The 22,979-nt window shown below is 34.7% G+C and overlaps 1 protein-coding gene across 5 annotated transcripts in view; it reads right to left on the bottom strand.

The window, feature by feature from the left end:
* Nucleotides 1-6,565: 6,565 nt before the first annotated feature.
* Nucleotides 6,566-22,979, bottom strand: part of LOC144981136 (carboxypeptidase B-like) — a 438,762-nt gene continuing 422,348 nt past the window's right edge. For 4 of the 5 annotated variants that reach the window (XM_078929286.1, XM_078929292.1, XM_078929298.1 and 1 more), the window contains exons 2-8: nt 20,419-21,077; nt 19,419-19,520; nt 16,563-16,738; nt 12,670-12,765; nt 11,084-11,173; nt 10,319-10,423; nt 6,566-9,001 (exon numbers count right to left, since the gene is read on the bottom strand). In XM_078929286.1, coding sequence (XP_078785412.1) covers nt 8,834-9,001; nt 10,319-10,423; nt 11,084-11,173; nt 12,670-12,765; nt 16,563-16,738; nt 19,419-19,520; nt 20,419-21,061 — 1,380 coding nt within the window. In that variant the 5' untranslated portion in view covers nt 21,062-21,077 and the 3' untranslated portion in view covers nt 6,566-8,833. The remainder of the gene's footprint in view (nt 9,002-10,318; nt 10,424-11,083; nt 11,174-12,669; nt 12,766-16,562; nt 16,739-19,418; nt 19,521-20,418; nt 21,078-22,979) is intronic. The other variant, XM_078929314.1, reaches the window with a different exon arrangement.

The following is a 22,979-nucleotide window of genomic DNA, read 5'->3' as shown; positions in this document are numbered from 1 at the left end:
GGAAAAGAAACAAAATAGCTAAACAACTGGTCACGCCGAGTATTTACAGAAACAAAATCCTTGGAATAGCGCACGATTCAATAACTTCTGGACATCTTGGGAGCTCTTCCACATTGAAGAGAATATCCGAGAATTTCACATGGCCTGGAATTACTAAAGACGTCCGAGAATATGTGAAATCGTGTGACACATGCCAAAGAAGAGTCGCAAAAGGCAGAATACCGAGATTGCCATTGGAGACAACCCCAGTTATTGAAAAAGTTTTTCAAAAAGTTGCAATTGACATTATAGGCCCTTTAACAAAATCAGATAGAAACCATACACACATACTAACACTAGTCGATTACGCAACCAGGTGGCCAGAAGCGATAGCATTGAAATCAACTACATCGGATCACATAGCTGAAGCATTGATGACAATTTTTACTAGAATAGGCATACCAAATGAGATACTGTCGGACAATGGACCCCAATTTACATCACATATGATGCATGAAACCATGAAACTCATGGGAATCCAACACTCATTCACAACTCCCTACCACCCCCAAGCAAATGGTCTTTGTGAAAGATTTAATGGCACTCTAAAGAATATGTTAAGAAAAGTGTCAGCAGAAAAACCAGATGATTGGGACAGATACTTACCAGCAATCCTATTTGCATATAGAGAAATACCCCAAGAATCTACAGGCTACTCCCCATTTGAGTTGATGTATGGACGATCACCTCGCGGCCCGATCAATATAGTAGCCGACATTTGTAAAGGGAATGAGGAGGACAATAACGAAATTATGTTTGCTTACGAATATGTAAGAAACCTGAAAGACAAAATAGAGGATACATGTAAGCTAGCACAGGAATCCGTCACTAAAAAAGCAGAGAAATACAAGGAATACTCCGATCGAAAAAGCAAGTCAAGAAAATTTGAGATTGGTGACAAAGTACTAATACTCTTACCCGATGACTCGAGTAAACTTTTAGCTACATGGAAAGGACCATTCAAAATAACAGCAGTAAAATCTAATGTTAATTACGAGATTAAAATTAACAACACAACAAAGACATTACATGCAAATATGCTAAAAAAATATTTTGATAGAGACACAGTGTCGCAACCTATGTTTACTAATATCGAAGCTTCAAATGCAGGATCAATCATACCGTTGGTCATGGGACACAGACACCCGAGACAGAAAAACAAACAAAAATCGCACAATTGCAACCACCTAAGACAAAAAAAGAAGTACGCAAAGTACTTGGGCTCCTAAATTTTTACAGGAAATACATTTACAACTTCGCGCACATCGCGACACCGCTAACAAATCTGACAAAGAATGGGTCACCGAACAAAATTGTTTGGACAGAAGCGTGTCAGGATAGCTTTAACCAATTAAAGGCATTACTCTGTTCAGAACCAATTCTTAAATTACCCGACATATCAAAAGAATTTGTTGTAAGAACTGACGCGTCTGATAAGGGCATCGCAGGTGTACTATTACAGGGACATGTGGGAACTCTAATGCCTTGCTTATATGCAAGCAGAAAATTATTGGACAGAGAATCACGATACTCTGTAATAGAGCGTGAAGGACTGGCCATCGTCTTTGCTTTAAAGACATTCAGCAGATATCTACTGCTAAACGAGTTTGTGGTCGAAACGGACCATAAACCACTCACGTACATAAGAAATAACAAAATGAATAATAGTAGAGTACTAAGGTGGAGTCTATTTTTGCAAAATTACACTTTCAGTATCTCTCACATACCAGGCTGTGAAAATATTCACGCCGACCTACTTTCTCGATTAGTATAAACACGTGAGAAGGGTATAACTTAACCTCCCATGCATACTGTTAGTTACCTCGCAAACTATGCCAAATCAGAACGCACAATTTCGATAATTTTATTTGTAAACATGATGACCCAACTTAATGTAACATTGAGTATTGTTTGGATATATATACCATACCCATTCATGATTTGGGAAATCTTCTCTTTATCTATCATTGTTATGAATTTTCACTCATTTATGATTAATAATTGAAATGTCAATATTTCATTTACATTTTCATTCATTTCATTTAGTAAATTACCTTCATATCATCGACTTAAATCATGCTTCATTGCCATCACTATTGTTTATCACAATGATTTGTAATCACATTGCCATCATGTTGTTCATCACAATGATTTGTAATCACAATCTTTCATTGTTATTGTCACCCATTCATATACCTACGTTAATATAAACATTTCCATGTCTAGTTAATAAATAATTTAATTGTAGCACAAATCATAACAATGGATTAATGCTAGAGTATCATGATAGTAAATTTACTTCCGTTTGTAAAATCTATCTTTCCCATAATGGTTAAAGAGTATATTTTAAACGTGGGTGGGGGGTGTCACAGTAAAGATTGTTCACAATTATCTTATTAAATTTTATTTTATTAAGAACTGAATTCATCTCACTCCAGTTATATTTCGGTAGGCTTAGATAAACTTTACCTTCTAATATTAGATCGTCTTTCCTTTTATAGCCTTCCCTCGAATTAATTTCTAATTAGTGAATACTTTTCGTTCTACATTCTGTCACGTAGCCATTTATTATAAAAGCTGATAGGTCTAATATTCTACACTCACTTTCTCTCCACAATCTATGCCGGACGGCCAGTCGCTCTATTCCTATATTTATACTGGAAGATTTTTATCTTTTGGGACTTTGTAGATAGTATATCTACACCATTAAGACGCCGGAGCTTTTAACTTTGATTGTATAATCTTCAAGAATCAAACCCAAGCCCGCTGTCAAGGACTACACAATAACTTCTTACCAATTGCCTGGAAGTGAAATTTTACGAGTCCAATCCTGTTATCAGAGGAATAGATCATCCAAGCCCATCAACTGCCTGGAAACGTAAACTTATGAACCTGACATATTATCATAAGTTACGTAAAATATTCATATCTCTATTTGTAACTGCCACGATCACTGTTTATCTCTTTTAATTAAATTTCATCATTATTTTTATTTCATTGTAAACAAATCGTTAATTGTTTTTCATTTATAGTAACTAGTAAATTCTGGGGCCTCATTCTACATAGATCTTTATGCATAGTCGAGTAGCTCTTTACTCACTTGAGACCATGACAATATATATATATATATATATATATATATATATATATATATATATATATATATATATATATAGATATATATATATATTGAATCGTGTTTGATACAAATATGGTACGAAAAGTGCTCGACATGTAGTAATGGAGCGAATTATTATTTAAAATATTTACCACAATGTTTGGGGCAGTCTACATCAATGTTTCAGGCTTAATTTAAATTAAGCCTGAAACATTGAAACATTGATGTAGACTGCCCCAAACATTGTGGTAAATATTTTAAATAATATATATATATATATATATATATATATATATATTATATATATATATATATATATATATATATATATAATATATATATATATATATTATATATATATATATATATATAGTCCACTCTGGATAATCGCAACTTGGTTAATCGCAACTTTTGATTAATCGCAACTTTTGATTAATCGCACCATTTCCCAAGAAACATAATTAATTCTATATAAAAGTCACTGGTTAATTGCAACAAACTTTGGTTAATCGCAACAAATTTTCGACCTCAATAGTGGTAATTTCAAGAAATCAATCAAACAAAATATCAATTTCATCATGGGTGAAATCGAGAGTGAGCGAGATTTAATGCTACAATAGTGTTACCACTCTATTAGAGACAAAGGAGGGCAGGGCTTTTCAGTATGGGGTTTGGGATGTGATCTGTGAACATTAAATTGTTGGAGGCGAGGGGCCTGGCATAGTCTTGACAACAGGTAGGCAATGCATGATAGTTGTAAGGAGAAGACTGAGAGATATCCTTTGTTTTGGGATTGACTGTGCATTGTGACCAACGAGTACGGTGAGAGCTTATTGTCTCTCATCATGGCTAATCTCTTTGACTCTTACAAATTTATAGAACAAAAGAATGAAAGTTAATCCAATCTGAATAAGATATCAACTTGCATCAAAGTTGCTTTTGCTTGACAAAATCTAAACAGGACTGCCATATGGTTTTTGTTTCAATCAAATTGCTGTCTGCGGTGGACTAAGAACAATATTTACAACAACTGGTTTGAATTTACCATATATGTGTAAAGTGTTGCAATACGGGACAAGAAACTCACCTTCGGTTAATCGCAACATTTTCGCTGATCCCAAGGTGTTGCGATTATCCAGAGTAGACTGTATATATATATATATATATATATATATATATATATATATATATATATATATATATATATATATATATATGATAAATGTAATAATGATGATAATGATTAACGGGCAAGTCAATAATAATAATAATAATAATAATAATAATAATAATAATAATAATAATAATAATAAAAGATTCTTGTAACACAAATAGGCACAGAATGTGTTCAAATGTTGTATGTAAATAAAGCAAAAATCCATTTTGGAATATAACGAAACTGATTTAAAGTTATTTAAAGTTATAAAGAGTGGGTATTACGGTATTGTCATTTGTTGATTATTGTACATTTGATAATACAGATAAAAATCCTGGTATTTCTTGGATTAATAATAGACAAGTGGCTGCAAAACAAAGAAAGCATAGAGGACATTTTTTAAAACGTGTGCTTGGGCATATTTTACTGTGTTGAAATAGATTTTAAGATTTGAATCTATTTTCGTTGACTTTGCGATAACATAATGAAAAGGCGCATTCTTAATTTTTGAACACAACAAAGTAGAAAAACAAAAACAAAACAACTCTGACCAGAAAATAAATGGAACAAAATATCAATAAGTACACTCAACATAGGTATTATTGCACTCTATTTACCTGGTCACACCACCCTGTATTGTTTGTCTGTGGTTTAGGATAAGGACTTGCATTGCCTAATTATTTGAGGCTCTGATTGCACTTTAGTCTAAGAATAACAACAAGGAACGAATAATATATACTTTTGTACTAATTTGTATATAATACCATACACAAATATTGAGTATGTACAATTGAGCTCTTTAGTTTTATGGGGTAGTTTCTTGATATTGTTCTCAATACTAATTAGAAAATAGCAATTATCAATTTGCTTTGCCCTTAATAAACTCGTGTGTGTTTTAAGCAATAATCATCAAGGCTAGCTATCATAAGAGTAATAGTTATCAAAACAAGGATCATGACAAATATAATTTCTCAAATGAAATGGGTGTAAATTCAAATATAATGGCAGAGCGTTTTAAACCTTTCGTCATTCGTACTGTTTCATTGAGGGTCCACTTTTTGAGGCCTCAATAAAATAGAGTATCTTCAGGGTTATGTGACCTCTTGTTAGTTTACATGGTTACATACCAAAGATGCAACTTTGTGAATTGGACTGTTTAGAGTTGAACTTTTTGCATGTGTCACTGAGTAAAAGAGCCTTATAACTCACTTTTGTCATGTCATCCATGATAATCCATTTTATATTAGTCCCCTTCAATACAAAGGCCTCTTCTTCTTTACTTCTCACATCTCTGTACCATGACAAAGGATTAGATTTTTATCGATCTGTTTGATCTTCATGGTAATGTGCGCTCTGTGTTTGAAGTAAGACACTCACCTTCGGATCGGAAGGTCTGGGTTCAAGCCCTGCTCTGAGTGGTGTATAGTTGAGTCCTTGGAAAAAGTTTTTTATTTACATTCTCTCAACTTACTCAGGTGTAAAATGAGTACCTGGCCATTAACATCGTTGTTTCTGTTAGAAAAAATTGTAATATCACCTGACAGGTGTCATGTCTTGTCCTACATGTTACGTGTTGCTGTGCGCTAGGGACCCTTTGTAAAGCACTTTGGGCATGTTTAGTGGATATACAAACTATATAGAAGCTCAAGTTTTAATGATGGGTTTTTGCATTGTTACTGTTTTGAACGTTTCCAAGTTTCCGTGATTAATTTTAGGAATGTTTACTATTACATACCTTGGGCTGATAATTTGTGGTTATAGCTTTACTTCATATAAGAAAAATTCCCTCCCTTCACAAAATGTGTGAAACTCATGATACTGACAACTAATTACTATACCAGTATGGCATTACACATCCATTAGAAAAACTGTTGCGAACTTAAAATTTGAAACATCAGATATGTATACGATTTATGACAAAATTAAAAGTTGTGGATGTAGTTTTTTGGGGGTTTTTTTTGGCAAGATTGTGCCAATCTGCTATGATTCTTGAATAAAAAGGCGAGTTTCTGTAATCGTGGTGCAAAAGGAGGGTTGAATATGTTTTTATTGTTTGTTTTCGAAATGTAGTATGTCTCTGAAGGTTGGGCTTAAAATGTCACAACAAAAACTAACAAAAATAAATCCCAATTAAAGCAATATTTTTTCTTCTCTCTACGTAATGAAGTGAATTTCTAATTGAATATTGACAATGGAAATCATTCATACTTATGTTAACACTTAATGAGGAAGGAAACAAATATTCAAATTCATTTTTACAATTAATTTGACAAGACATGATTGTGAATCTTTATTTTGTTGAAAGCTTGATAAACGAGATACCATTTAAAACAAAAATTAATAATTATTTATATGATATTCATCTCTGATAAACACATCATGAATAAGAAAATGGAAATGGATCAGGCGTATTTCACTTTGGGTAGTCATTACAAACGGAACTCTTGAGTGAAACTCGTAAGGTCAACAAAAAGAGGTTGCCTTGCCCACCAATAATTTGGTTACCGCTGGGTGGACAGTCAGGAAGCCTGGTTGGTTGTCAATCGGGTGCTCTATCAACTGAGCTATTGGGTTAAAAGGACTTAGTCAAATATGATAATTAAAACATTCAGAAATACTGAATTCAATTAAAAATTGTATTGACAAACATAACATTGACTTAGAGTTGAGCTACTTACTTATGTCAAAATGCTTTTTGTTGATCATTAGATAAGGCACTAGACAGTATCAAATCTATAGATAAGATGTTGCATGAATTTAGCACTTATTCATGGTCTCAATGCTTTAAATATTTATCTCTATCTGTGTAGAACAAACAAATAATACATAGGACACCACAAGCAACCCTTTCAATATTTTTGAACAGGTTCATTACAAGGAAAACTCCAAATTTGAGTTATGTCTCTGACACCAGTTCTTCAGTACCTTGTGGCCTATGTAGACAGAATTCATCCCGGTTTCTATAGTATTAAATGGGAAAAGTATGCTGGTATATTTCAAAGTACTCTTCACTCTTATAGACTCAGCTACTCAACCTAAGCTGGATGGATAGAAAATTTTATGCATGCGCTTTTCCACATTTCAGAATAATAAGCAACTGTTTAATATACTTAAACTTAAACTATACATTAGAAAGTATAGAAACAAATATATCATTCATATAGTTAGGGGAGAGGAGGTCTATAATTACGGTACAGAATTTAAAACCCTCCATTCTTGTTGAGTAATATTGGTATGATCAGAAACAGCTCCATCAGGTTGGTATGATAGGCTCTCTTGTTAATGATAATCTTATGTCAATGTCCATCAGTCACTTCAGGTCAAATATGAACTTTAGAGACAAACAATTGCTTATGACAGGCGCATTATTTTACATATCAACTAAGACTCACTTAAGAGTGTAATCACAAATTTATCACACCTACTTCTTGAGACAGGTATCAATCAATCCATGAGAATACTTTTTAAAAAATAATTTTAAAATTGAGCTTTTATATAGCGCAATATCAAATAAACATGCTCAAAGCGCTTTACAAGGGGTCCATGGCCAACAGCAACACTTAACATGTAGGACGAGACATGACGCCTGTTAGGTAATATTATAATTTTTGAAAACATAGATGATCTTGATCATCCAATAGCTTTCATAATATTCTCTATAGACAAACCCCTTTTGCATGATGCCGATGTACACGACGCTCTAGTACTATGTACTGAATATTTTTTTTGTGTCGATACCGACTTCTACTAGACCTACTTTAATCCACCTGGACAAGGTATCTTTTGATAATGTGTTGAAGGGCTCACAAAAACTAACGAATAATCTCTTTTCTACCTTCCATGTGAGATTTATCATCTCTATGTACATTTTAAATGTATTTACAAAACAAAGCTTCATTTCTTTGGGAAAGCCATCAATTTCATAAGTGCAATATGTTTAGCTGGTTTTGATTGCTAAACCAGTTCCGTGATATAGAAGACACATTTATCCTCATTAATTGACATGTTATCAATATCATCAAATGCAAAGTATGACATCATTGTCTTGTCTCAATAGCCATTAGCAACACTAGTTTATATGTCATTTCCTTCAAAGTTAATGTTGACCTCTCCTCATGAAATCGTTCGTTTTATCATTGTGATTGGAATATCTTACATACTTAAAAAACTGACAAAAACATACCCAAATGTCCAGAATACAACAAACACTTTTACACATTATTGCATACTATAATCAAATACAAGCCATGAAAAAAAATGTTCACGGACATCTTAATTCCATAGGAGCATTTTACTGGTAACCTGACTGTCAATGAGACAGACACAGCTAAGCTATCTTTGATTAACACACATTGTAAGTGTGTTATCTTAGGAGATTGCAAAAGAGCACTCTTACTTTCAATATGGACACTCAAAAAAATAAAAATTAATAACAGCAAATTAAAACAATAGGTAATGTTTTTTTTAAATATCACAAAATACGAGTATATATCTTTGAATAAACATCGGTTGTAGATCATTCATAGGTGTTTGAGCATGGAAAAAGTTGAGCTCAATGATTTGAGACTGACAACCCTTTTCTTTCTTATTATGTTGAGGACTTGTCTGAAGATCAGGTAAACAACAATTACGGTCAAGATGAAGGCCAAAAGCATCTTCAATTGGCTTAGAAGGGACATGTCTTCATCCTATAATATTTGAGAAATAACAATGAGACATAGAGAGGTTTCCAAACATATTGAATCTATATGTGGTTTATGCACATTTCTATTCAATAATCTTCTTTCAATAAACTTATATAAATTAAGATGTCTGATTCAAAGGAGAAAAAAAAAATAAAGCTCAGCATGAAACTTATCTAAATTTTTTTACAGAGTTTTCTCAGTAGATATTTTGAACACTTTGCTTCTGTAATTTATATTTTGAAAACATTATATTGAGAGAAAGAAAATAAATAAAGAGAACAAATTCTGATTTTTGCACTAGGGCTATTAATCATCACTATACCTGAACAGGCAGTCCTGATAACGTAGTTCGTAGAGAACACTCGCCTCTCAGGCAAAAGGGGGATGGGGGGGGGGGGGACTATATCAATCCCGAGTGCTGTTGAGAGTATTGTCTGAGACACCCCCCCCCCCCCATCCACCCAGTATTAGGTACCTGGGTCTATTATATCTAGCAGCAGAAAGTACTTTTTGATTGAATAACATCCTGCTTAAAGAGTAGCAAACAATTGCTATTGTCCGTTTAATGCGATAGGAACACGGACAAACTCCAGTTCCATGGGCTTAATGGCTTTGAGGAATTACTTTCTATCTGAATAGAAATTTTTTATTCCCAAGAATTAGAAAGTTTATGAAACTCATTCGTAAGGAGTTGAGCATTCTTTTCAATCTGACTGATCACATTAAATGACCTTTATATCACTATGAGACAGATTAATCAAATAATAAAAATTCATTCAGGGAGTGGGGAGGGGGAGTAGATAATGGCAAAGCTGTGTCGGCACTCTGTGAAAATAACCAAATCCCCAAGCCAATAGGTAAATCTTTAATATTGGCTTCATGATAAGAATAACATTTAACTCTGGCTGTTTGACCTCAGTGGTCCATTACCATTAACTTTTTCTTTATGCCACATTCATTGTGAAAACAGTAAGAGATGCAAGATATCAACAAAACAAAGTACGACAGGAAGATAATTGGGAGCAGCGTGGCTCAGTAGTATGGTCTTTGTTCCATATTCAAATGGCAGCAGTTCAATTACCCGTGACGATGTGAGGCCTTGAGCAAGTCATCTTGCCCTAGCTCACGTTGCAGAACTGCACTAAAGCTGACCTGTGGTTTATTCCAGACTTCCCTTGGAATTGACCCTAAAGACAAATTTCTGCTTGGGAATGAATAAAGGGAATTTTCATTTATTATTTTATTTTATTGTTTTTATTTATTATTAATAAAAATACATTTCTTCTCCTTATAACTTCCGTTTATGCCTACAAGTCGTACCTTATCATCTGTCTCATATGAAAACATTACATCATTCCGTTTAGGAAACCTTTGATGATCTCCATCCTTCTTGGACCGAGAAAGAGGTTTTTGCCAACTGTCATCCTGGTAACAATCAATACAGAAAGAAATTATACTTTGTTCTAATACTTGGAAAACAAAACAAAAAATATTAGTTGAGCTTTCATATACTGCAATACCCACTAAGCACTTTCAAAGGGTCCCTAACCAACAGCAACACTTAACACGTAGGATGAGACACGACACCTGTTAGGCGATATTCCAATTTTTTTCAGACGGAGACGTTTTTTCAGAACAAGTACTCATTTTACACCTGAGTATGGTGAGAAAATATGAGTAGAGAGCCTTTTCCAAGGACTCCATTATGAGCTGCTTAGAGCATAACTTGAACCCTGGACCTTCTGGGCAAAGGTGGGGACAGCATGGCTCAGAGGTACCGTCTTTGCTTCGAACCTGAAAGGTACAGAGTTCGACTACCCTTAGCACTGTGTGGCCTTGAGCAAGTCACCTAGCCTTAGCTCACTTTGCGGCGCTGCACTGCGACTGATGCCTGGGTTATTCCAGTCTTCCCCTGAAACAGATCCTAAAGAAAAATTTCCGGATGAATAAAGGGAACTTATTATTTATCATTATTATGTACATAGTTTTATAAATAACTTTGAAAATGATATGCCATATGATTCTTCTACAACTAATAATCTAGAATTTTCATATATTAAGTTGTTTTATTTCTTTACTTATTACCGTTTTTTCCAGATTTGAGCCAGCCATCTTCCATTTATACAAATAAGACAACAATTCAACATATAATGGATGTACCATAGCCAGCTCTCTCTAAATATAGAGGGAAAAAAATGAAAATTATCTTTAAAGGAGCGTTTTATTTTGAAGGTGACGATGATGACATCAAGATTATATTAATGCACTTTTGCAGAATTTGAATAATTGAAATGAGAAGGGTTCACAAAGTCTGTTATTTGTAAAGTTCTCATTAATCCCAAAAAACAATGCAAAAACACGGCATTTCGGCGCTTGGCAGTGTGAAAAAGCCCCACTAACAAGGTAATTAAATCAAATTGCAGAGAGGACATTATCCGGCTGGGCACTTTGAAGCCACAGGGTAAAATGACAGGTAACCGAATTTAAAGATTCCACCCCCCCCCCCCCCTTTAATTTATCCCCTTCCATCCTCTCTCTCTCTCTGCATCTCTCTCTCTCTCTCTCTCTCTCTCTCTCTCTCTCTCTCTCTCTCTCTCTCTCTCTCTTTCTACCTATCTCTCTTAACATCCATAGCTCTAACCAATGGTAAATTGTCCCTCTCTATTTTTTCTTTCTGTATTATTATCTTGCCATGCATGTCTTTCCATGTATATTTGTTTCCTTATATTTACATGCGATTTTTTTCTCTCACATAATTTTCCACAGGTTTTGTCTATTCAGCTTTTATATAGCACAATATCCATTCAACATGCTCAAAGCGCTTTACAAGGGGTCCCTGGCCAACAGCAACATTTAACATGAAGGACGGACATGACGCCTGTTAGGCAATATTACAATATTTTCGGACAGAGACAACACTGTTAATGGCCAGGTACTCATTTTACACCTAAGTCCAGTGAGAGAATGTGAGTAAAGAGCCTGTAAAGATGGTTTTGTATTGCTTCATTGTAGGAGCCATATTTACTTGGGATATTATGATTACATTTTGACTGGCTCATTTACATTTTATGTTTTTAAGAGTTTTACAGTGCTTGTTACACATTTAAGTCTTATCAGCACCGGCAAAAAGTAAGAAAACGGGATAGTCAAAATATTCTATAATTACAATTAAAGCACCCAAGATAAACATTGACAAAGGGGTATTATTCAAATAGGTAACAGATGTACATTCCAAGAGCATACCACCAATACACTTATTTTAAGATCGCCTTTAAGTCTCATCCAGATACAAGCACAGGATCCCACTAAGAGGAACACGGTCAAATGTTTACAAAATATGTTCAAAACCAAAAAACTATGACCATCAGTACATAATAGAGAGATAATTTACAAGGAAATAAAATATCACCTCCCAAAATTAACACCATACATTTGACTGTTTCCCTCTCAGCAAGCACTCCGGCAAGGGTCAGGGCAAAACCAAGTAATCCCATTCCAAAGCAAAGAAAGCAACTCACATAACAGATATAGGTGGATAGTAGACACAGCAAGTGGCCTCCATCCCACCGTGGGAATTCAAAAGATCCCATACAGGACTGAGTAGCAAAGGTACTTTTTTTTAGCTTTTAACACTAATCCAGAACATATTAATATTTCATTGTATTATTTACCTCTAAATTATTGCTGTGAGGGTTAAATTCATCAAAACAACTGCGACCCTGATGACGTCTGTGTTGCCACAACTCTATTGCAAATGAAAATGGAATCTGAAAACAATAATAATAATAATAATAATAATAATAAATAATAATAAATAATAATAAATAATAATAATAATAATAATATAATTATAATAATAATAATAAATAATAATAATAATAATAATAATAATAATAAAGATACCATGTTTGATTCCCCATCTCGCTGTGTGGCCTTAATAATAGTAATAATAATAATAATAATAACAACAAACACGTATTCATACATATGCATACACAAACATACGCAAGTAAATACAAACCCACACACACACACACACACACACACAGAAGTACGCACAATCATCTTGTGTTTTTCCTTTTTTCTCCAATCATGCCTTAGAAATGTAAAACAAGACTGAAATGGATTTTGTTAAAAGCTTCAGAACCCTCCGTGATCAAGACATCATAAGCCTGTTGAGCGTAAAACTCTATTAATTACATATTGAAAATTATAAATAAAAATTAATTCTACCATTTAAATTGCTGATTTGGGGTATTTCAAAGTAATGCATACATATGGATTTATACAAAATACTACACTGATCTCAATATTGTTACAGTGGCTGACAAAATTGTGTTCAAGTAATGTGATTAAACTAACAAATGACATAAGAATCAACCATCAGGTCAGGGTTCTAAAATAAATCATCATCATCATCATTGCCTTTTTCACCCTGGGTCAGGTATAGGCCACAGACAAACAGTTTCCATCCTTCTCTATCCTGAGCTAACTTTTTGATCTCATTCCAGGTCTTACCACTTCTCTGTATATCAGCTTCTTTAATTCTTCTCCATGTTCCTCGTGGCCTTCCCCTTGATCTTCTGCCCTGAGAGTTCCAGTCCAATACTTTCTTTGTTATAGTGGAGTCATTCTTTCTAAGCGTGTGTCCAATCCACCTCCATCGTCTTCTTTCTATTTCCTCTCCCACTGGTTCCTGCTGTGTTCTTTTCCATACTTCTTCATTTTTTATTCTATCCATCCATTTTATTCTGAGTAGCTTACGCATGCACCTGTTTACAAAAATCTGTACCCTCCTTATACATGCCTGTGATGCGTTCCAAGTTTCACATCCATACAGTAGGACAGACTTCACGTTTGAGTTGAAAAGTCTTAGCTTCAGTCGAAGGGAGATATCTTTAGTTCTCCAAACTCTGTTCAAAGATGTGAATGCAGCCTGTGCCTTTCCTATTCGTGCTTTCACCTCTGCTTCCGTGCCTCCATCCTTGTCAATTATACTTCCAAGATAACAGAAAGTGTCTATATCTTCGAGTTCCTGATCTTTTACTTTGATCTGCTCCCTTTGACGCGTACCTATCCTCAAGACCTTTGACTTTGCAGGGTGAATTCTTAGACCAATTGATTCCGAGAGGCTGTTTATAATTGTGGTTTTTGCTTGCATCTGGTCTTGGGTGTGGGAAAAAAGAGCCAGATCATCTGCAAAATCCAGATCATCCAACTGTGTCCAGGGGGTCCACTGTATCCCATTTCTTCGCCCTTTGGAAGTTTCCTTCATTAGCCAATCAATGGCAAGGATGAACAGGAATGGTGAGAGCAAGCATCCCTGCTTGACACCAGTCTTAATTTCAAAGCTGTCAGTAAGCTGATTTTCATGTACAACCCTGCAACTTGATCCTTCATATATTTCCTTAATGAGGTTTACTATCTTTTCAGGGAGTCCATAATGTGCCAGAATTTTCCACAATGTTGCTCTGTCAATACTGTCGAAAGCCTTCTCGTAATCCAGAAAGTTGACAATAAGAGGAGAGTTCCATTCTATAGACTGTTCCACTATGACTCGCAGAGAGGCAATCTGGTCGGTGGTTGAACGGTTTTTCTGAAAACCTGCTTGTTCGTCCCGCAGTTTAGCATCTGTTGCATTCTTAATTCTCTCTAAAATAATACGGTTGAAAACCTTTCCTGGGATAGAAAGAAGAGTGATTCCTCGATAATTATTACAATTACTGAGGTCCCCTTTCTTTGGAAGCTTGATAAGATGTCCTTCCTTCCAATCCTTTGGGAATATCCCATCATTCCAGATTCTCTCAAATAGTGGGTGCAGGGCCTCAGCATTTCTTTCAGCATCAACTTTTAGAGCCTCTGGTGGAATCTGGTCTGGTCCAGCAGCTTTCCCCCTTTTCATCTTGTTAATGGGACCCACAATCTCTGCTATTGATGGCGGATCACAGCTAATTGGTAGCTCATCCCTTGCAGGCAAAATTTCAGGCTGGTTGTCTGGTGGTGGTCTGTTCAGAAGGCAGTTGAAATGTTCCCTCCATCGTTCAGATTGAGCCTCTTTTCCAAAAATAGTTTTCCCATCTTTGTCTTTGACTGGTACCTCTGGTTTCCCATATTTTCCAGCAAGTGTCTTGGTAGTTTGATAAAGGATCCTCATGTGTCCTCCTGTCGCTGCTGCTTCTGCTTTCTCTGCAAGTCTGTTCATGAATGCTTCCTTGTCTTTCTTCACAGATCTTTTGACTTCCTTAGCTATGGCTCGGTACTGCTCTTGTGCATACAGTCTTGAAGCCCTTGATCGGCTTGTATTCACTTGTTCCTTCCTTGTTCTCCTCTTTTCAATAAGGTCCAAGGTGGTTGGACTTATCCATTCTTTATGTTCCGATTTCTTTGTAGTTTGAATTCCTCATTCTTTTCCCCATCAAGTGCATTCACCTCGAATTTTCTTCTTGTATTTGTATGTGATCTGGTCCCATGTTTTCTGAGTCGGAGCTTAAGCTTTGCCAATAGCAGGTGGTGGTCTGATCCAACATCTGCCCCTCTCCGTACTGTCACATCTTCCAATGAACGTCTGAATCTTCAAGAGATACAAAAATGATCAATCTGATTCTCTGTCACACCATCTGGTGAGACCCAAGTTGCTTTGTGGATCCTCTTATGGGGGAACACTGATCCTCCAATCACCAAACTGTTGTATGCACAGAAATTAGCACCATTATCGTTCATTTCTCCCATGCCATGACGTCCCACGATACCTTCATAACCTACGTTATCCTGTCCCACTTTAGCATTAGCATCTCCCATCAATATGTTGATGTCTTTCCTTGGCAACCTGTCAATGACTTGTTGTAGCAGACTATAAAATGTATCTTTGTCCTCATCTGTTGCATCATTTGTTGGGGCATAGATCTGTACAATGTTCATGCTGATCTTCTTACTCCGTGTGGTAAAGGACGCCATGATGATCCTTTCTCCATGTTGTTCCCATCCTCTCAGTGACTTCTGGGCAAACTTGCTTAGAATTATTCCTACTCCCTGTGTATGAATCCCGTCCCCTCTCCCTGAATATAAAATCTTCTCCCCAGACTTGAGGTGTTTCTGTCCGGATTGTATCCAGTGGGTTTCGCTTACTCCAAGTATATGCAGCCTGTATCTTCTCATCTCAGTCACAACTTGAGAGCTTTTTCCTGCTTCATACATGGTGCGAACGTTCCACGACGCAATTCGAAGCTGCTTGTTTGGCGAAGACGTCATCGGGTAAGCAGAGTCCTTTCGGCTTTGTCTGTTGTCCTTCATAAATTCTGTCATTCCAGAAACCCAAGCTAAAAAAAGGATTTGGTTTGTCTGTCTGGGTTTCTGTAACGGTTTGAGTTTAACGGAAAGGGGTATTAACCCTTTGCCAACCCCCAACCTGGAGGACCAGGTGACTCAAAGATGGGGGAATCACACACCATTAGTCGCCTTTTACGACACGCTGGCTTGGCGTTGGGCTATTCTTGACCCTCTCAGTTGAGGGATCCCGGACACCACACGGGGTCTAAAATAAATAGACAATATCAAAACATTGTACCTTTCTAACACCCGCCATAAAATCAAATGATGTACCATCTGCAAAGTAACCTGTCAATTCTGATGCCACACCATACTTAAAAGGACGAAATGATGATGCTTTTGACATTATCTCGGCTAGATGTTTCATGTGATCTTTGTTATTGGGTACTCTGTGAGTTTTCCTCGATAAACTATCTGGAAGATAATGTTATACATTTGTTGTCATAACTGTTATGGTAATGGTGATGAACTCTAAGAATTGCTGGTGTTAGTGTGATGATTGTGATGGCAATGATAAAACGAATTGACGAAGGCGATGATGATGATATACTAGTGGTGATGATGATGATGATGATAATGTATTGTTGACATCACTATTACCAACATTATTTGATGGCTATCAATATCACTATTTCAATTGGCCTGATTTAAGATAAGATAAGATAAGACATACTTTATTCATCCAAAAAAATGGAAATTCGTTTACAGACGTGGCATGCATGAAAATGTATAAACACAAAGTTGAGAATCTATGGCGACAATGTATATATCTATATTATTTTAATATTTACCACAATGTTTTTTGTCGTAAATATTAAAATAATAATTAGCTCCTTTGCTACATGTCGAGCACTTTTCGTACCATATTTGTAGCAAACACGATTCAATATATATATATATATATATATATATATATATATATATATATATATATATAATATAAGCAAATGCACAAAAATGTAAAAATATACAACCAAGAACCAATATCAACACTTTATATATATTAATTTGATAAATTGAGTTAGGCCATACCTCTGGCCTTTAGTCCGAACTTGTGTGTGTATATTTAAAAAATAGTATTTAATTTAAATCACAGTTGCGCATTAAAAATTCGAACACCATGTGGCAAAAATGAATTAAGGTGATGTGTTGTCTTTGTTTTTATAGATATAAGGCGACGGCTCCTCATGGAGAACATAATATATTTGTGAAGGGGGTCATCGCCATCCTTCATAACTTTCTCCATTTTACTTAGACAAAATCTCTTGAACAGTTCTTCCACATTGGAAATTGGGTGAGTATAACTCCTGGCTTTATCAATTATCCGATCAATTTTCTTAATGTCGCAAATACTGGCATTTCCACACCATGCTGTAATACAAAAAGTAATAACAGTCTCCAAAATGGATCTATAAAAAAGGGTGCATAACGTTTTGCCTATGTCAAATTCTGAAAGTTTCCAAATAAAATACATTCTTTTGTTCAATTTAGAGATAACAGCATCGGTTTGTAAATGCCACTGCAATTTATTGTCAATTAAGATACCCAAATATTTGTAAACCGAAAATTGCTCAACAGCTTGATTGTTAATTTTGAGCGGACTGATGGACTTTGTGTTCTTTCTAAAATCAAAAATCATTTCTTTGGTTTTTCCTACATTTAATTTCAGGGAGTTATCTTCACACCAACCAACAAATCTGTCGATCTCAGATCTGTAGGCCATTTCATCATCTTTAAATATTAACCCTTGAAGGGCAGTGTCGTCAGCAAATTTTAAAATTGGGACCAAGTCACTTGTTCAGTCATTTGTGTAAACCGTAAAGAGGCGAGGAGAGAGAACACACCCTTGAGGGGCTCCTGTATTAGTAATTATTTTATTAGATTTGTTTCCATTAATTTCTAAAAATAGTGCTCTCTCTAAAACGAAGTCTAGAATCCAGGAAATCAAATGGGGATTTATATTCAGACATTTCAGCTTTTCAACAAGTAAATGGGGCCGAATCGTGTTGAATGCTGAAGAAAAATCAATAAAAAGAATTCTGCACTATGCCTTTGGTTTATCTAAATGACTGTAAATATTATTCAAAAAAAGGTTAACGGCATCATCAACACTTCTATTTGGTTGATATGCAAATTGTAAGGGGTCAGATTGGGGACCAAACTGGAGATTAAGCTTTTTCAGTACAAGTCGTGCGAAATATTTCATAACAATAGATGTCAGTGCTATAGGTCTGAGATCATTCATACAAGAGACCTTGTCTTTCTTGGGGACAGGAACAATTTTCGATGTTTTCCAAATGGCCGGAATACAGGATTGTTGGATAGACATATTAAAAATAATGGTAAAAATATAACACAATTGCTCGGCACACACTTTCAATAACTTGCCTCTAATGCCATCTGGCCCACACGCTTTCCGTACATTTACACTCTCAAACTCTCTCCTCACCCACCGTTCATCAAACATAATCTCATCTTCTTCTGTCACGTCATTAAAAAAAATCGATTAATTGACGTCAACATCACTCAATGAGTTTGACTTCCTTTATTGTTGTTATGCTTGACGATCGTCTTCATTCCCTTCCATGTATCCTTAATATTTGCAGATCTTAAATCATCCTCTAATTTTGACTTATAATTAAATTATCCTTGCATCTCTTTATTTCTCTCTTTATTTCCTCTTGTTTCGTTTTCAATCCTTTTCTATCTCCCTTGGTGTATAAATACTTCTTTTCATTCAAAAGTTATTTCAATTACATGATATAACATCCATTCCAGTAATTAGAGTTTCATTGACTGATAATTCAGCACTAGCTTGAGACTTTGAGTTAATGAAACAGTCGAAAACTTGCAAAATTTGTCTGATTATGTTTCCATAAAAAAAAAAAAAACATTGTAAAAATTATAATGGTCCAGTTCAGGGTAGCAAGTCACTGGTATTAAAGTGAAGAATTCACATTTATACCTGCCAAATCACAAATATTCATAAATCATAAAATATTTTATTTCCAACCGAAGGTAAAATCTCCATAACAATATGTTGAATAATGATATAAACATTTCAAAACATAATATTGTATTTTTTAAAAGTTACCTGCAAATGGAACATAAATGTGACGAATGCCAGAATGAAAAGATACAAAGGCATCCATTGACACGTTTCCAGTAATCTGTTGAAATATTTTTGTTTCTGGCTCTGAAATTCAAAAAATAAAAATAAAAAATCCGAAATAATATGACACAGTCAAGAGATTTTAAAATATGTCATCTCATTGAGAATTATAAACCGAGTAAATCTTACAAGAGCATTTTCTTGTAAAATATTTCTATTTGGCAGAATGGCACATTGAATGGTCTATGTTTTGTACCCATAAGATACTGAGTTTGATTCCCCATCTCGCTGTGTGGCCTTGATTGAATGAGACACTTTGACCTAGCTCATTTTGCTCTTGGTTAACGTCTGCTATATTCCAGTCTCCCTTCACAACAGACCCTACATTTCCATTTGGGACTGAATAAAGGGAATTTATAAAAAATGTAGTCAAATTAAGTGATAAATAGGTTTTCCAGTTTGTTAAAAAATCTCCTCATTCTGCTGCTATACCAGTGACACTTGAATACAAAATAAAAAGTAATAAAAATTAGATGTAATTTGAGATTTTTGCAGTTTATGAAATTTAATGTTATTCATTCACCTACATTAAGGATATCTATTTGCCTAAATAAAAAAAATAAAAAAATTAACAATTAAAATTCAATCATCACAGCAAGCTTCACCCCGACACAACAGCAGATTAAAGCAATTTAGCACATTCAAAATATATATTCAGGTTAACTTATTCTATCATAGAATTAATCAAGAAAAGTAAATTTGAATTTTAAAGATTTCATTGCATTTCATATCAGCTATAAATATATTTATATATTTAGACAGCTTTGATAAATATAAATGCAATTCTCTTTTTGCAAAATTCGCTAATGGTAGGTAATACTTACAATTCGGAACAAACAAAATATTATGATTTAAAGTCTAAATTCTTATAACTGACTTAATTATTTTTTTATTTATTTTTTTTAAATTTTGGATGACATACCTGAGAATGCATGCAAGCCCCTATATTCATCATCTTTCGGATTGGATGAGCTTCCTATCTGTCCAAAATTCCAGTCATAATTTCTATTGAGGTCAACACCACTTGCAGTTCCTCTCCAGCAATAGTTTTTAGTTTTTTCAATATACCTTCTACCATCTGGGTTAGTCATGGCCACAATATATATCTCAAAGTTCAACAACACCCATGAAGAAAATGTATAGGCATGATTGGATTTGTGACATGACATAGTCCTAACACAATTTGTACCACTTGTTATATTTTTAAGAAAGAATAAAAGACTTTCCACTGGAAAAAACTCACGCGCATGCTCTCCGTAAGCTAACAGAATTTTTATCTTTTTAATTTCTTTATTAGAATCTGCTGAAAAGTTGAACACTTTGGTAAACAGTTGAGATTCCCCATTTTTCGATACATATTGGTGGAACAATTTCATATAATCAGGATACTGTTTTTCAAGGCCTTTTAAGTGAGACTTAAGGGATGATACATTATGATATACTTTATAATCGGGTACATAGTTTTCTTTCTGAGGTGTGACATCAACACAGTCAAGTGATGTCATGAAGAAAAGAATAAAAAGTGCTGTAAAAAACACAGATCCATGCCGAATGCTCCATTTCATCACTTGTCTCTCAATTCTGAAAAAAAAAAGAAAAAAATGCAATTTTTTACTGCTATGATCTTGACATCAGCATGACTTTCTGGACTAAAAATAAGGGACATCTGATTTTAACACTTAATTAATGCAACTTTGCAAAAAATTATCTCCAATTCTCGCCATTAATAAAAAAAGTAAATACAACGATTTTGATTTAGATCCGTCTTGAGGATTTTATTCCTCAGCACTATTAAAAGCTCTAGTTGACTAGTTGTCTAAGATTAAAAGAACTAAGACAGACTGAGACAAAAATTCATAATTATAGGCATTTATGGAACCCTTGTTCAAAGCCTTAAATGCAACTATGTGAGCAGTTTTTGCATAAATTTCTTTGAAATGTGATCAGAGGATAACAATTAAACAAACAAACATTTGTGTAACCTTGTTTGATTGTGGCCAATTGGACAGAATTAACTCATTGAAAACACAGCGTTATGGCTCATGTGAAAAGCAGTGACGCAATATTTTGGGCCCTTTTTTTTATCACATACAACTGTATATTTGCCACAATCCTGCCTCTTCTTAGTTGAGTGGTGATGAGTCACAGAGCAGGTACTGTTTAGATGGTGGTCGGCTGGGTCAAGCTGACTGGATGAGTGATAGCCGTGACTGAATATAACATGCATTAATTGCTTATCTTCTCATCATCATTCCTTTGTCACTGTTACATTAATAATGTCTAAGAATTTTACAAGATCTTGGAGATATATCATATTCCTGTACCTTGCATCATTTTGAAGGATTTATGAGTTGTGAAAAAGTTTGTATTATTTTTTTAGAACGCATGGTGCAAAGTGAGATTTTAAAAAGTGGATTAATTTTTTATCTATTTTTTAAAGAAAGTTGCTAACCAAAAATCTCTTTGAAACTTTGTGATTAAGTGCTTTAGTACTTAAAAAATATATCATCAAAATGTCAAGATTTTGACCACGAAAAAACAAATGCTATGCTTTAAAGGCTGACATTTTCTCCTTTTTTTTTTCGTATCATGGTTAATCTTGATTTGTCACAGGTTAATAGGCCTCTGACAATTTAGTATGAAAAAAGCTCATACATTTTAGTACCATACTTCATATATTAAAAGAAAAAAAAACATCAAGAAAGAAGCATATACCATGTGAAACTTATAAAGAGGATTTATTTTTAATGTTTAATATAAAGGTATCCAATATCTGGCCAAGTGATTAAGGTATTGCACTGTGACCAGAAAGTCCCGGGATCAAGCCCTGCTTCAGGCACTTTCAATTTTTTCCCCTTGTGCATCGTTATTAACTCCCAATTTGCTCACTTAGACAACAATTTTGATGACAGGCTCCAAATTAGCCATGGCGGAAGGGCGTAATTTTATTTACACAAAGACATTTCATACAAACACTCTACATCAGACACTCATCACGATGTATCTGCACCACCAACATCATTTACAACACACACTCATTGCAATGTATTTTCACCAAGAATGATCAGCAGCTCTGCTCTACTTCACCCATAGACAAAACAAATATTACCCTATCTCAGTCATGCAGTAAAGGTTATAGCGAGCCTTGAGTAAATTAGATGAAAAAAAACTCATATTAACTTTATCAGGAGAAAACTGCAAATCCACAACAGACTGTTTCATGTAAAACAAAACACCAACCTCTTGTATTGCAATAGACTATATAGACGTCTATTATATATTCAACGGTAAACAGCGACCTGTCACATACAAATCTTATGTTACACACGCCCATTATAGGTATCAAAGACAACATTGACAATTTCATGAAGACATACAGTACAGACATTATTACAAAACTGCAATATTAATACCAAAGCAGTGCAGCATATTTTGGAGTATTACTGCCTTCCTTTCACACAACAATATCAGGTTGGACTTGGA

The sequence above is a fragment of the Berghia stephanieae genome, chromosome 1, assembly GCF_034508935.2.
Source record: "Berghia stephanieae isolate SIO BIC M18660-M18661 chromosome 1, UCSD_Bste_1.3, whole genome shotgun sequence".
Classification (NCBI taxonomy): Eukaryota; Metazoa; Mollusca; class Gastropoda; order Nudibranchia; family Aeolidiidae; genus Berghia; species Berghia stephanieae.
This window is presented reverse-complemented; position numbering and strand designations above follow the sequence as displayed.